At 43.6% G+C, this 16758-nt stretch overlaps 1 protein-coding gene across 2 annotated transcripts in view; it reads left to right on the top strand.

The window, feature by feature from the left end:
- Positions 1 to 10989, top strand: part of LOC109906800 (lysine-specific demethylase 6A) — a 49764-nt gene extending 38775 nt beyond the window's left edge. For both annotated transcript variants that reach the window (XM_031792850.1, XM_031792849.1), the window contains 4 exons: positions 117 to 258; positions 1758 to 1884; positions 8812 to 8988; positions 9202 to 10989. In XM_031792850.1, the coding sequence (XP_031648710.1) occupies positions 117 to 258; positions 1758 to 1884; positions 8812 to 8988; positions 9202 to 9228 (473 nt within the window). In that variant the 3' untranslated portion in view covers positions 9229 to 10989. The remainder of the gene's footprint in view (positions 1 to 116; positions 259 to 1757; positions 1885 to 8811; positions 8989 to 9201) is intronic.
- The last annotated feature ends 5769 nt before the right edge of the window (positions 10990 to 16758 follow it).

Below are 16758 nucleotides of genomic sequence, written 5' to 3'. Positions count from 1 at the left end.
CGTATACAATTTAATACATGGATATTATCTTTTAAAGTGATAGTTGACTCCAGGATCAGTTTGTCAGCTGTTTCTAGACCTGTAAAGTGTTGTAATTAATTTCACAACATCCACAGCCCACCAGTACAAGCTGGCCGTGGAGCGTTACGAGTGGAACAAGCTCCAGAGCGTCAAGTCCCATGTACCCATGGTGCACCTCTCCTGGAACATGGCCCGCAACATCAAGGTGTCCGACCACAAGCTCTTCCAGATGATCAAGTACGTCACCGTCTTTTACAGTGTAGTTTCACCCTGTGAGCATCTCTCCTGCCACATGTTACAACTGTGTGTGTCCAGTCTGTCATGGAGGGTGGAGAGTGACACAGGGATGCAAACTAGTCTCCTCTCAGCGAAATACGCCAAAATAGGTGACCTACGTGATTCGTGTAGATCTGATGAGGGGGCGGTGCTTTGGATCACAACTGGCTGTAAGCGAACAAGTGATGTGCGTTAGGCGCAATAGTGGCTGTATCCAAGGCTCAGCCAATCATTCACATAACAACAGAATGCAGCGCAGCACACGACTGAAGAGAGAAGAGACGATCAATTTGCTAGTTAGAGAATCAGCGCGCGCTCTGGAAAGACAGCAGTAGGGTGCAAAGGCAGTTTGCCAGTTACAGTAGCGCATCCCTGAACCATAACGAAGAGGTAGGTGAGAGGTTTGACCACGGAGACGGAGTGAGAAGGTGAGGAAGCGTACTTCATGAGCTGCAACCGAAAAACAACTGGCATTTGGAAAGTTTTTGAGGTGAGGGAGAAAGTGGGTTAGATCAAGAATTGTAAGCATTATTAAATATCTTGCTGTGGTAGCTGGATCGAATTCACCGTTAGCTAGCCAGAAAAATGTCGAGCAACATTAGCCAACTTAACTGATCAAATAATTTAGTGTGTTTTTTTTAAAATTTGCTGCCTAAAGAAGTCCGATACCTAGATAGATGCGCTAACGTTAGTAACCTAACCAATTCGCTATATTATTAACTGGTATATGACTCCTTGCAGTGGATAAAAATAGGTATGCCAGGTGTACTCTCTGCCTGAAAGAGACCCTTTGTTGACATAATTGATATCATGCTCTGCTGGTACATTGTAGAACAGATGTCCACAGGCAAAGTGTACAATGTAATAACGTGCATTTTTACATTTTTTTACTCAGTGAACGTCATTTATGTACAAATGTTGCCTTGTGCACTTGATCGTCTACTAGACTGGCCACTATATTCGAGCAAAAATAGAATGCCTGTTTGTTTCATTCTATTTCTACATAGTTTTTTTCCCATGTGCAATATTTAGATGTGTGTGTGGTCACAAGCGTTCTATTACAAATGCTGTCATGGCTAACTGCAATATTAGTGCATTGTTTTTTTCCCTCAAGACTTCGAGTGTCATTTGCAGTAAAGTCTAGGCACCACATAATATTGGATTGCATTCCTTACATTTAGGTTCACATTCACCACTTTTTATTTTACACACAGACCGGTCATGTTATTTTGTTGTTTAATTAGTTAACCTGCATTTCCCCCTAGCAAGGATTTTTTTGCATGTCTCAGTGCAACAACAAAAAGTATTACCTTTTTGTGCCCTCAGCAGTTTGCATCCCTGAAAAGAAGGCTTCAGATTGGATGATGACTTACATATTGATGACGTGGCTGCTGGAAAACGTAACTTTAAAACATGTAGGTGTCTGGGTTTCTTTTAATGTCATGGTGTGTTTGATGTAGGTACTGCCTGCTGAGGACTCTGAAGCAGTGTCAGTCGGTGAAGGAGGCTCTAGCCGCAGCAGGGAAGGAGACGGTACTGCAGGGCAGGAACAGAGATGAGCCTGCGCACTACTGCACCATCTGTGAGGTACGTCAGGGGCTCCGGCCCATTTCAACCCCTTGTCCCTTACCCAAGCTGCTACCCCACACAGTCATTACATTGTCAGTATTGATAGGTTTGTTTTGAGTAACTGTCAGTAATGTTCTGGTTGACGACTGAGAAATTGATTACAGTCCATGACTATCATATGAGTAACTGACAGGATTATGTGTTGACGACTGAGTAAATGACCGTTTTTGACTTCAGTGTGTGTTGGTTGACTGTTACGTGTGTGTGTGTGTGTGGGTTGATTGTATTACAGATAGGAATGGGCATTTTACATGTTTTGACTGTTCGTATATTTTTTCAGTACTCAAATGGGGGGGGGGGGGGATCACTTATCTATTTGCAAACAGTGAACAACAATGCCTAATATCATAACCATTACAGATAACGAATCCTAATTGCTAAATTGCCTTCTATTTATTCAGTGAATAAAAAAAAGTGCCATTTAAGATGAGTTTTAACTGTAATATTAACAGGTTATATTATATCGTGGAACACAGTCTTCGAAAAAGTAGTAACCTCAGCAATGTGGCGCTTGCTTGTAGAATGGCATAGCCTTGTTTTGTTAATTTAGCAGACAACACTCTTCTTTCCCGCGCGCTTATCAAAGTCAAGACACCTACATGACCAAAAGAATGTGGACACCTGCTCATCGGCTATCTCATTCCAAAATCATGGGCATTAATATGGAGTTGCTTCCATTCAGCCACGAGCCTCAGTGAGGTCAGGCGATTGGGCCTGGCTCGCAGTCGGTGTTCTAATTAATCCCAGAGGTGTTCGATTGGGTTGAGGTCAGGGCTTTGTGCAGGCCTATCAAGTTCTTCCACATCGATCTCGATAAACCATTTCTCTATGGACCTCGCTTTGTGCACAGGGACATTGTCATGTTGAAACAGGAAGGGCCTGCCACAAAGTTGGAAGCATAGAATCGTCTAGAATGTCACTGTATGCTGTAGCATTACGATTTCCCTTCACTTGAACTAAGGGGCCTAGCCCGAACCATGAAAAGCAACCCCAGACCGTTATTCCTCCGCCACCCTACTTTACAGTTGGCACTATGCATTCGGGCAGGTAGCGTTCTCCTGGCATCCGCCAAACCCAGATTTGTCCGTCAGACTGCCAGATGGTGAAGTGTGATTTATCACTCCAGAGAACGTGTTTCCACTGCTCCAGAGTCGAATGGCGGCTAGCTTTACACCACTCTAGCCGACGCTTGGCATTGCGCATGGTCATCTTAGGCTTGTGTGCATCTCCTCAGCCATGGAAACCCATTTCATGAAGCTCCAGATGAACACAATAACTGTTAACGTAGCTTCCAGAGGCCATTTGGAAGTTGGTAGTGAGTGTTGCAATCGGCAACAGACAATTTTTACTAGCCTCAGCACACGGCGGTCCCGTTCTGAGCTTGTGTCCTACCACTTCGCAGAGGAGCCGTTGTTGCTCCAAAATGTTTTCACTTCACAATAACAGCACTTACAGTTGACCGGGGCAGCACAAGCAGGGCAGAAATTTGACGAACTGACTTGTTTGGCCATGTGTATTTTATAGTTATTTTTTTAAAATTAAACAGAACAGAATAGTGCGAATTGCGTCTTCAAAATAAATCAAATCAAATTTATTTGTCACATAGACATGGTTAGCAGATGTTAATGCGAGTGTAGAGAAATGCTAGTTCCGACAATGCCGTAATAACCAACAAGTAATCTAACTAACAATTCCAAAACTACTGTCTTATACACAGTGTAAGGGGATAAAGAATATGTACATAAAGATATATGAATGAGTGATGGTACAGAGCAGCATAGGCAAGATACAGTAGATGGTATCGAGTACAGTATATACATATGAGATGAGTATGTAAACAAAGTGGCATAGTTAAAGTGGCTAGTGATACATGTATTACAAAAGGATGCAGTAGATGATATAGAGTACAGTATATACGTATACATACGAGATGAATAATGTAGGGTATGTAAACATTATATTAGGTAGCATTGTTTAAAGTGGCTAGTGATATATTTTACATAATTTCCCATCAATTCCCATTATTAAAGTGGCTGGAGTTGAGTCAGTGTGTTGGCAGCAGCCACTCAATGTTAGTGGTGGCTGTTTAACAGTCTGATGGCCTTGAGATAGAAGCTGTTTTTCAGTCTCTCGGTCCCAGCTTTGATGCACCTGTACTGACCTCGCCTTCTGGATGACAGCGGGGTGAACAGGCAGTGGCTCGGGTGGTTGTTGTCCTTGATGATCTTTATGGCCTTCCTGTAACATCGGGTGATGTAGGTGTCCTGGAGGGCAGGTAGTTTGCCCCCGGTGATGCGTTGTGCAGACCTCACTACCCTCTGGAGAGCCTTACGGTTGTGGGCGGAGCAGTTGCCGTAGCAGGCGGTGATACAGCCCGCCAGGATGCTCTCGATTGTGCATCTGTAGAAGTTTGTGAGTGATTTTGGTGACAAGCCGAATTTCTTCAGCCTCCTGAGGTTGAAGAGGCGCTGCTGCGCCTTCTTCACGATGCTGTCTGTGTGAGTGGACCAATTCAGTTTGTCTGTGATGTGTATGCCGACGAACTTAAAACTTACTACCCTCTCCACTACTGTTCCATCGATGTGGATAGGGGGGGGTGTTCCCTCTGCTGTTTCCTGAAGTCCACAATCATCTCCTTAGTTTTGTTGACGTTGAGTGTGAGGTTATTTTCCTGACACCACACTCCGAGGGCCCTCACCTCCTCCCTGTAGGCCGTTTCGTCGTTGTTGGTAATCAAGCCTACCACTGTTGTGTCGTCCGCAAACTTGATGATTGAGTTGGAGGCGTGCGTGGCCACGCAGTCGTGGGTGAACAGGGAGTACAGGAGAGGGCTTAGAACGCACCCTTGTGGGGCCCCAGTGTTGAGGATCAGCGGGGTGGAGATGTTGTTGCCTACCCTCACCACCTGGGGACGGCCCGTCAGGAAGTCCAGTACCCAGTTGCACAGGGCGGGGTCGAGACCCAGGGTCTCGAGCTTGATGACGAGCTTGGAGGGTACTATGGTGTTGAATGCCGAGCTGTAGTCGATGAACAGCATTCTCACATAGGTATTCCTCTTGTCCAGATGGGTTAGGGCAGTGTGCAGTGTGGTTGAGATTGCATCGTCTGTGGACCTATTTGGGCGGTAAGCAAATTGGAGTGGGTCTAGAGTGTCAGGTAGGGTGGAGGTGATATGGTCCTTGACTAGTCTCTCAAAGCACTTCATGATGACGGAAGTGAGTGCTACGGGGCGGTAGCAATCGATATGCTGATACAATTTAGAGAGTCTTGTTTTCAGATTAGCCTTGTTAAAATCCCCAGCTACAATGAATGCAGCTTCAGGATGTATGGATTCCAGTTTGCGTCTGGAACAGTTATTCTCAGGGATCAATTTAAAGGGGGCTCAATTTGGCCAGTTCAGGGTTACAGACCCAAACTTTTTGGATATACAGAAGTTCTATTTAGTTATTATGCCTGTTCTTTGGAATGTTTTTAATGGGTTAACAGTTCTCCATTGAACACCGCATGGGGATGAATTATGGCCAGGACATCTGTTTGGTGAATAGGCCTAGGCTTAATGATTCTGATAAATGTCTTTATCAAAGTCATGTTTTTAGTGTGGAACCTGTATGTTTAGGGGATAATAGAGTTGAATAACCAATTCTAGCCGTTTGCAAGGTAGGGTTGTCAATAATGTTAGTTACCACAGCCACAAAGTCATACACCCTGCCTGTTTCTACAATTTAGTTTCATAAAATCTCTTATTTTTAAACCTTTATGCCTAACCTTAAGCACATTTTTGTTTGTGGGACACAGCCCCTATATGGAAAGATAAGACTCACAAACATGGTATTTTGCTTTTCGGACCCCAAAAGCATCTTGACTCGTCTGAAGTCTGTACAGCCGATTATGCCAACTTCTGTCTGTAGCCCATATATACCATTATTTAACTAGGCAAGTCAGTTAACTTCTTGCGTCGAGCCATCCCGGATCCGGGATCGTGAATACAGCCTCAAGCTCATTACCATAACGCAACGTTAACTATTAATGAAAATCGCAAATGAAATGAAATTAATATGCTAGCTCGCAAGTTTAGTCTTTTGTTAACAACACTGTCATCTCAGATGATCAAAATATGCTTCTCAACCATAGCAAAACAAGCATTTTTGTAACAGTATTGATAGCTAGCGTAGCATTTAGCGTTAGCATCAGCAGGCAACATTTTCACAAAAACCAGAAAATCATTCAAATAAAATAATTTACCTTTGAAGAACTTCAGATGTTTTCAATGAGGAGACTCAGTTAGATAGCAAATGCTCAGTTTTTCCTGAAAGATTATTTGTTTAGGAGAAATCGCTCCGTTTGGTGCGTCACGTTTGGCTACCAAAAAAAACGAAAAATCAGTCATCAAAACGCCGAACTTTTTTCCAAATTAACTCCATAATATCGACTGAAACATGGTAAACGATAGAAAGGGCAGGCTCATTCCCGGCGCATTCACAGCCATATAAGGAGACAATGGAAAACAGAGCCTCAAAAATTCTGCCCATTTCCTGGTTGAAGTTTCATCTTGGTTTCGCCTGTAGCATGAGTTCTGTGGCACTCACAGATAATATCTTTGCAGTTTTGGAAACGTGTTTTCTTTCCAAAGCTGCCAATTATATGCATAGTCGAGCATCTTTTCGTGACAAAATATTGCGCTTAAAACGGGCACGTTTTTTTATCCATAAATTAAAAGAGCGCCCCCTTTATCCAAGAAGTTAAGAACAAATTCTTATTTTCAATGACTGCCTAGGAACAGTGGGTTAACTGCCTGTTCAGGGGCAGAATGACAGATTTGTACCTTGTCAGCTCGGGGGTTTGATCTTCCAACCTTCCGGTTACTAGTCCAACGCTCTAACCACTAGGCTACTCTGCCGCCCCGATATGACCCCTCTTGTGGAAAGGTTTTTCTCTAGGATGCTCACAAGACTTAACTGAAGGTGCCCCGATACCAGTTGAAAAAATGAATGGAAGTATATATGGAGACAGTTTAGTGCTAAAAATAAGGGTTTAAATATGTTGTTTTTTTTAAGTTTAAAAATATATATATTTTATTGACACATCTTATCTCTCAGATATAGGACCGACACGACAGAACAAACTTCATTGGGTTTATTTTGGGGAACTGTTCCATGTAGTGAATCTGTTATTCATTGTGTTTGTATGGGCTATATATATTTCGCTCTCTCACACTACCGGGGTCACTAAGAAAGGTCCATGTTTTTGAAAGAGAAGCACTTTTTTTTTTTGCCCTTTAAAATAACATCAAATTGATCAGAAATAGTGTAAACATTAATGTTGTGAATGACTATTGTAGCTGGAAACAACTTTTTTTTTAATGGAATATCTACATAGGCCTGTTATCAGCAACCATCACTCAGCAACCATCACACTTTTAGCTAATCCAAGTTTATCATTTTTAAAAGGCTTAGGAAACCCTTTTTGCATTTGTGTTAGCACAGCTGAAAACTGTTGTTCTGATTAAAGTAGCATTACAACTGGCAGCTTTTAGACTAGTTGAGTATCTGGAGCATGGTTTAATTACAGGCTCAAAATGGCCAGAAACAAAGAACTTTCTTCTGAAAATCGTCAGTCTATTCTTGTTCTGAGAAATGAAGGTTATTCCATGCGAGAAATTGCCAAGAAACTGAAGATCTCGTACAACGCTGTGTACTACTCCCTTCACATAACAGTGCAAACTGGACCTAACCAGAATAGGAGTGGGTGGCCACGGTGCACAACTGAACAAGAGGACAAGTACATTTAGTGTCTAGTTTGAGAAAAACGCCTCAAGTCCTCAACTGGCAGCTTCATTAAATAGTACCCGCAAAACACCAGTCTCAACGTCAACAGTTGAAGGAAGAGGTGACTCCGGGATGCTGGCCTTCTAGGCAGAGTAGCAAAGAAAAAGCCAGGTCTCAGACTAGCCAATAAAACTAAAATATTAAGATGGGCAAAAGAACACACACTGGACACAGGAAGATTGGAAAAAGTGTTATGGACAGACAAATCTAAATTTGAGATTTGAGGATCACAAAGAAGAACATTCGTGAGACGCAGAAAACATGAAGATGTTGGAGTGCTTGACGCCATCTGAAGCATGGTGGAGGCAAACTGATGTTCTGGGGATGCTTTGGTGGTGGTAAAGATTTGTACACGGTTGAAGGGATCTTGAAAGGAAGACTCGCTCCATTTTGCAATGCCATACCCTGTGGACTGCGCTTAATTGGAGACAATTTCCTCCAACAGAATAACAACCTAAAGCACAGCTCCAAACAATGCAAGAACTATTTAGGGAAGAAGCAGTCAGCTGGTATTCTGTCTATAATGGTGTAGCCAGCAAAGTCACCGGATCTCAACCCTATTGAGCTGTTGTGGGAGCAGCTTGATCTTATGGTATGTAAGAAGTGCCCATCAAGCCAATCTAACTTGCGGGAGGTGCTTCAGGAAGCATGGGGTGAAATCTCTTCAGATTACCTCAACAAATTGACAAATAGAATGCCAAAGCAAATGGAGGATTCTTTGACGAAAGCAAAGTTTGAAGGAGTTATTTCAATTAAAACCTTGTCAACATCTTGACTATTTCCTTTTCATTTTGCAACTAATTTCATATATATTTTAATGGAATACAAGGGAATTTAAGTGACCCCAAACTGTTGAACGGTAGTATGCATGTTAATTCTACTTCAAGGGGTGTTAAAATTCTAAATGAATCCCAGCTTACAGGGATATGACTGAACAGCTTCAAGGTGGAGTGGACACCTCAGGTCCACTAATCTATTACTCATGCCCATCCCTAGTTGCTGACGTGTGTTGGTTGATTGCGTTACTGATTGGTGTGTGTGGTGGTTGACTGTGTTCCAGGTGGAGGTGTTTAACCTGCTGTTTGTGCGGAGCGAGCTCGTCTCCAGGAAGCAGAAGCAGTACGTGGTTCACTGCCAGGACTGTGCCCGGAAAGGCAGCGCCGAGCTGGACAACTTTGTGGTTGTAGAGAAACACCGGATGGATGATCTCATGCAGGTCTACGACCAGTTCACACTAGTAAGTCACACTTTGATTTGGCTCTATTGACATTGTTGGGATGTACGTAGAGATCCTATTAAAGGACTACTTCCTCATTTGATTGGTATATTGGCCAGTGTTTGTGTCGAAGAGTTCCATGTGCATTTCAATAAATGGAATTCTATAAAATACATTTTTTTTGTTTCCTGTTTCATGCTCTGAATCGGTATTGAACTCCCTCTTTCTCACCAGGCCCCTCTGCATTCATCTTCATCTTGACATTAGACATCCCTTCAGCTTCTCTGGGGCGACCAAGCATTACAGGATCTTTAATTTCAAAGGAAAAATTGACCATTTCTGATATTCAGGAAAGTCGAGACAGTCTCCCCGTATGGCTGTTCTCCACAGCGACGGCTGGAGGCAGCAGCGGCTGCGTGTGTCTATGCAACCTGTCAAGTGCGCCGTGTCAACCCCCCTCTTCCCCCTGGGGGGCGCCAGAGAGCGCACTTCCCAACACAGGACTCCCCCCTTGTAACAATGGTTCAGCTCTTTTTAATGGAGGACTTAATCCAAAAACATATGGGAAAGGGGTGGGAATTATTATTGAGTGAAGATGTTTTGTAGATATTGTATCTGTCACAACTGGCAACACCACCCTAAAAGACTACTGACTGGACAACCTGTTCTCTCTTTTTTTTATTCTGTAAACAGGCTGAGATGTGATCCCTTTGTTTTCCTTCCCTCTAAGGAGCACTAGCCTAACTGGTCTTTTTCTATGGTAGATAGTAATTTTAAGACTCTTTGGATGGCAAAATCTACAAAAAAATTGTAATGTGAAGAGTTTAGGTGATTGTCTTTTTTAATTTTTTTTACAGCTTATGTTTTATCTTTGTTATTTTGGAGCTATGACGTTCAGTTTATGGTTGTTTATTAGGTTAAAAAAAAAAGAGGAAAAATGTTGGAAAATCAATAGCCAAGTCACAAAGAAAAATGGGTTGCACATTGACCTAAAGGAGAATTTAGCTTTTTTTATAACCAAATATGTTTTTGATGTAAATGGCATGTTTATTGAAGGGTCCAGACAGTTTTTTGCTATTTCACTTGGATTTGAGAAACTTACCGCCACCGGCGATTTAATTCCCTCGTTGTGCAGTATGTGGGCTCTGAAACATGAACTGCTCCAAAAACACCCCAATATGTCCTTTTTGAAATGGAAACACTGTGTACAGATGACGTCGTGATTCTGAACTTCATCCGCAACGTTATATTCCATTTTGTTGCGACTCAAGCGACACCATTCTACAGGTCACAGCCAAAACACTTGCGTAAATGAGGGGTACAAAGTATATTGAAAGGAGATGCTTGTAGAATCTATGCCAAGGTGCATTGAAGCTGTTCTGGCTTGTTGTCCCAACACCCTATTAAGACGCTTTATGTTGGTGTTTCCTTTATTTTGGCAGTTACCTGTAGCAGCAGTCTACACGGAGAATGAAACAGCTGGATATGGGAAACGTCTTGAGACGCACAAAATGGAATATAGCACTGCGGAGTGAAACAATTTCAAAGACCTGCATCACGTTTTTTCAGGGCCCCCAAACTGCACAACGAGGATGAGGAAATGATTCGCTGGTTGTGTTAAGTTTCTCAAACAAGTGAAATGCATGAAAATGTGGACTTGAATAACATGCCATTTACATCAAAATACAGATTTGGTTGTTAAAAAAGAGCCAACTTCTCCTTTTAAGGAATAAAGTTTGATTTGTGATTTTTGTTATGTTTCTAATCTTGATGTAAATTTACACTATTTATAAATACATATTTATTGCTTGAAAATATTTGTTGATGGAATGCTGTTATTTTTTTCCAGAGTACCTGCCATTAAATTTGAAGGAGTTTTGTCATTTTAACACAACTCCTCGTACATTTTCTATGTATATAAAAGTGCTTAGCAAGCGTTGTACAGAAACTGACATTTAAAAATGTTTTATTGTTTTGAAGAATGTTTTATGATGAGTCATTAAACACAATTGTCAAATAATCCATGGATGTAATTGCTTTCACCAGTGTGTGCGTACAGTATGTCTGCAGAAATAATGAATTGTTTTGCATTCATTTATTTTGTGCTGCAGTGTTTCAACTTCTAAGACAATGTACATTTCAAGGCCACAGTGAACAAAGGAACCCAGTAAAATGTTCTTTCTAAACAAAATAGGGTCCAATCCAAATCCAGCTGACCTCAACACATTAGGAATCACATCTCTGCTTCTAGAACTTGTATTTATTTGATACACAATCATTGTCACACTGTCTCTGAATTGGGAGAAAAGACTTACCGTGAGATTAAGTGACAAGTGAGAGTGATTATTTGAGTAGGGCCTAAAACCCAGCAGACAATGTAGCTGTAGAATCAACCACACAGAATACTACACTGTATGCCAGGTCAACAACCTACCAGCAAACTGAACTAAAGATGTACTGTGATTGATACATGCACAATATTTGAGACATGAAGAACATGGCAGCCATCAGCGACCCAGTAGCCAGATGTAGCTGCTGACTGCCCCACAGGATCTACACTGACTACTGAGCAGCTGACAGACACCGGCCCAAAATGGCCAACCTTGCTTGGCACAGTCCAAGCAAAGACGGCTAGTCTCTGGGTTAGCACTGAATACCTGGGAGCTTGTGACTTATTTAAACACATTCAGCAGAGGATCACTAGTAATCTAATAAGGCCTTGTTAAGGGTGTCTCCGTGTCTGTTTTTAGCCTCTGATGGAGTACTGCGTGTTAAGACCCTTGCAGTAAGTAATGGGCCACTCATTCATCTACAAAGAGGGAGTTTTTCTGCAAGGTGCAGCCAGTCTGTATAGCAGCGCCATCATCCGGTCCAGGCAGCTTCATACCTATACAGTGAACAGAGAAGAGAGGTCAGTTGCATAGAACTGACATGCAGTCAATGGAGCTCAGTTGACCACATCTATTCCAGGTGAATAGTTCCTATTTTATTATTATACTGAGGACTTCTAGTTGGAGGGAGATTGATTCTCCTTTAATCAGCCTGTTGTGACCTAGAAACAGAAGATCAAAGGGAATCTGGTGGCCTTGGGTTGAAGAGAACGTAAAGTCAAACAGGGGAGCAGAGTTCTACCCCACCTTAACCTAACAGCAATCCCCAGGTTATAGTGATAGACCCTGTTCTTTCCCCACACATGTAGCCCCTCCCCCACGTGTGTTTGTGCAGTGTGAATTTTACACATGCTATAGGTCGCACTAGGAGGGAGATTATACAATATGATGCCCTGGACCTCAAAGCCAGTTCTCCTCTAATCAGGGACTGATTTAGACCAGGGACACCAGGTGTGCCCTAGACATTTCTGCTCTGAACTGCTGATTTAATCATTATGACACTGATCCAGGTGCAGTTAAGTAGACTAGCACTAGAGTGACAAAGCACTTTTCCATGATGCCACTGAACCACTGGCCCATAGAGATTGATAGAGGACTCATCTTTATATCTGTGACAGCTTGGGTAGCGCCATTGAGGTTACAACCCATAGGAATCCCCACCCAGTTTACTACTTGACTACTTTAAAAAGGTGGATGATGGCAATGTCCATGATGAGTCCTCTATCTACCTCTATGGGGTGGCCTCTATTACTGTATCTCTGGTTGGAATCTTGAGGCCCAGGTAAGGGAATTGGGTGGTCAACTGCCATATATGGGTATAGAGACACAACAGTCAGGCGTGTGTGTTGAGGGACTATCATTTAGGCTAGGATTCAATACGATCGGGCTGGTAGAGCGCTGCTGACAATTCATGTTAAACACTGCAGATGTTGACTCAATCTGAAATGACCTTGAAATGTCAAGACAACTTAACTGCTATCCACTGACTTCTCTGTTTTCCCCTCTGACCTGTCTGGCTATAATGGACAGAGCAGACAACACCAAGGCCTAGATTCAATCAGATCAAGCATTAAACAGCGATTGCAGACACCCGCATAGCAGATGTTTTGGCGGTGTTGGAAGTGGAACTGGGTTGAAGCCCTCAAATCGGTGAGCAGCTGCTCTTGCGATAATTGTCACGAAGCCACACCCACGCGTTAGAAATTCAGAATGAGAACATTTAGGCTATATAGAAATAATTATGCTCAAATTGAAAAATCATTGAACGTAATACACAATTCAGTGTTCAAACTTGTAAAGAAGGCTGCATGGGATTTCTGTTCATGTGACTCCGTTCAGCCAATGGCAATGTCCTCTTCTGGTATAACGCCAGGAGCCGCTTGTGGATTTGACAGCTCCACCACCGACACCGCCAAAACAACCGCTATGCAGATGTCGGCCAAAGCGGATCTGATTGAATAGTACACTAAATGAATAGTCAAGTCCACAATGAGATGGATCATGTGACTCGCAGGCTTCTTAGGATGGAGGCTTTAAATGCTAGTTCCATTTACAATCAGTTCTGCAAACGCAGTCTATGGTTAGGTTCCTACTACCCATGATGACTGAATTCTCCTAGACCTCCCCTTGTCCTAGAGATTGGGGGGAAAGGTAGGGGCAGCAGGTGAGAGACAGAGGAGACTCCCTGGCTCGTCTGCTGTCAGGTAGACAGGAAACTAGCGGGGCATGATAAGATGTTAAAGAGTTAGCAGAACTCATAACACTGAATATGTCTTTCCACCACCATGTGAGCACTAACCAACAGTCATGGCTCATTTCACTCCCCTCCCTCTCTCCTCTGTGAGAGCTGGCGACGTGAGAGGTATTTGAAGAGAGAGGCAACTTTTCTGCAGGGGTAAGTGTGAGCTGTGCCCTTAATGGCCCCTGTCTCCCCCTCTCCGTTTCCTTCCCGTTTCCTCTCTGGCCGTGTTGCAGACAGGTGGCCTTGACTGCTAATTTTAGCCCTGTTCATTGTCCCGATGGGGTTCTCACAGCTATGGGCCTGCAATCAACCAACTGGTTCAGTGTGTGAGCTGGGGTCAGTCGGACAACTCTCTTCATACACACACGCACACCAACACACTCACCTTCATCATCTCTGATTCATTCATACATCCTGACTTTTACAACTAACATGCTGTATTTTGATTGGCTCCTGTCCCCAGCCAATGCCAGGTCTCTCTCATGTAGCCCATTGATAAAGTCAGGGTCCTATAGAACATGGCACACGCTGTTCCTCCAGAGGCCAAGTCCATTCATTCATAACACAGCCATATGCTCAGAGGGTGTAGAGTGACCCCAAGCCCTAAACCTTACCATACATAACAATAGTTACAACCACATGCACACACACACTGCTGCACACATGAGAGACCTGTACAACTAGTAAAACATCTGACGGATACACAACCACGATGACACACACTCACCCCAACAGGTTTTGTACTCACTGTGTTTGATGTGTGTGATTCCCAGACCCAGGGCTCCTGGCATCTCTTTCAGTCCAGCTTCACCATTCACACACACACACACACACTCTCTCTCTCTCTCACTCTCTCTCTCTCTGTGGCAGCTCTTTTCCTTGTCACCTTTCTTTCCTCTGCGAGAACGAGAGAGGGGGCAGAGAGAGAGAGAGGGAGGGGGAGGAAGAAAGAGAGGGGGGGTGGAAGAAGAAAGAGAGAGTGGGCAGATAGAGGGGGAGGGGAAGAAAGAGAGAGAGAGATTCCATGTGAAACAGCATTCCAGTGTGTTCAATAAGTAATGAGCTGTAGATGTGTCAGTCTCGAGGCAGGACCCAGTGTTCTCTATTTCTTTCTACTTGTCTGTTCTTTGGCTCTTTTCTCACCTGTGTCCATCGTGTACTTCTCCTATCCTATATTTCTCAGTCTTTTATCTCTCAATGAATCCACATACTTCAGTATGTATGTGTGACAGAAAGTCAGTCAGTCATGCAGTGTGACATGGAGATGGCAGACTTCTTCAAAAGGAGCCGGTAGCATTAGGGGGCTGGGCTTTCTCAGTCAACGACTGGTCCGGAGGCGCAAGTAACTCTGACATATATGTGAATCGGGAGTCTTGGAAGAGGACACTCATTGAGAAAAACTAGGGGAGTTGGTTTTCCGTGTAGCAACTGACCCAGAGAAAGTGCCATGAAAAGAATAATGGTGCCATGATCTCAAGTACAGAGCAAATCATATTGTGTTGTATCTGACTCTTGATCATTCATTGTGTCACTGTTAAAATCAAATAAATGAATACAATTCATCTACGGTAGTTCTGTCAAATTTAGTTTGGCCATCAGGTGACCTAGATGGTTTTCCATTGGTTCTTCCTGTGCTGCGTTTCTGCAGTGTGTTGCCATGGAAACCTGGAGCCAAGGGTACTTGGCTGTTCAAAGTGGAGGAGTTATGTGCATGTAAGCGGGTAGAGACGCATTTTTTTTGTTTAATATTTATTTAACTAGGCAAGTCAGTTAAGAACAAATTATTTTTACAATGACGGCCTACCCCGGCCAAACCCAAACCCGGAAGACGCTGTGCCAATTGTGCGCTGCCCTCATCTGCCCCTATGGGGAGGGAAATAGTAAAACACTGCCCCTATGTGGAGGGAAACAGTTAAACACTGCCCCTATGTGGAGGGAAACAGTTAAACACTGCCCCTATGGGGAGGGAAACAGTTAAACACTGCCCCTATGTGGAGGGAAACAGTTAAACACTGCCCCTATGTGGAGGGAAACAGTTAAACACTGCCCCTATGGGGAGGGAAACAGTTAAACACTGCCCCTATGGGGAGGGAAACAGTTAAACACTGCCCCTATGGGGAGGGAAACAGTTAAACACTGCCCCTATGTGGAGGGTAACAGTTAAACACTGCCCCTATGGGGAGGGAAACAGTAAAACACTGCCCCTATGTGGAGGGAAACAGTTAAACACTGCCCATATGGGGAGGGAAACAGTTAAACACTGCCCATATGGGGAGGGAAACAGTAAGACACTGCCCCTATGGGGAGGGAAACAGTTAAACACTGCTCCTATGGGGAGGGAAACCGTTAAACACTGCCCCTATGGGGAGGGAAACAGTTAAACACTGCCCCTATGGGCAGGGAAACAGTAAGACACTGCCCCTATGGGGAGGGAAACAGTTAAACACTGCCCCTATGGGGAGGGAAACAGTAAGACACTGCCCCTATGTGGAGGGAAACAGTAAGACACTGCCCCTATGGGGAGGGAAACAGTTAAACACTGCCCATATGGGGAGGGAAACAGTAAGACACTGCCCCGATGGGGAGGGAAACCGTTAAACACTGCCCCTATGGGGAGGGAAACAGTAAAACACTGCCCCCATGGGGAGGGAAACAGTAAGACACTGCCCCTATGAGGAGGGAAACAGTTAAACACTGCCCCTATGTGGAGAGAAACAGTAAGACACTGCCCACATGGACACTCACTAGTCCTCTCACACAAGTCATCCACCTCAAACATCTGACAAACACACCTACAGTACAGGAGATACTGCCGCCTGCACATCACTAACTGTAACACACATCCACAAGTCTACACACACACACACCAAACGCACCACAAGTTCTCCTCTTTTCATTGCAACATGAAATGTTGAGGAATGTGTGGTAGACTAGTCATTCCAATCTGATGTGGGTGCTGAGAGCTGATAGAATCCCACTTCAGGATCGGGTTGCTCATTGGAATAATTGTCATTTGTGAGTGGGCGATTGCTTTTGTAGGCTGGCATCGAAGAGTGGACAATCTCAGATGATTTTATGCTAATCCAGCACCACCATTACTGCTTGAACCATAGTAAACTCTGGTAGACATATACCTTTGATGCTACAGTATTATATTCA

This window comes from Oncorhynchus kisutch, linkage group LG16 (genome assembly GCF_002021735.2).
Source record: "Oncorhynchus kisutch isolate 150728-3 linkage group LG16, Okis_V2, whole genome shotgun sequence".
In the NCBI taxonomy this organism is placed as follows: domain Eukaryota; kingdom Metazoa; phylum Chordata; class Actinopteri; order Salmoniformes; family Salmonidae; genus Oncorhynchus; species Oncorhynchus kisutch.
Note: the sequence above shows the minus strand (reverse complement) of the source record. Positions and strands in the feature narration are given on the sequence as shown.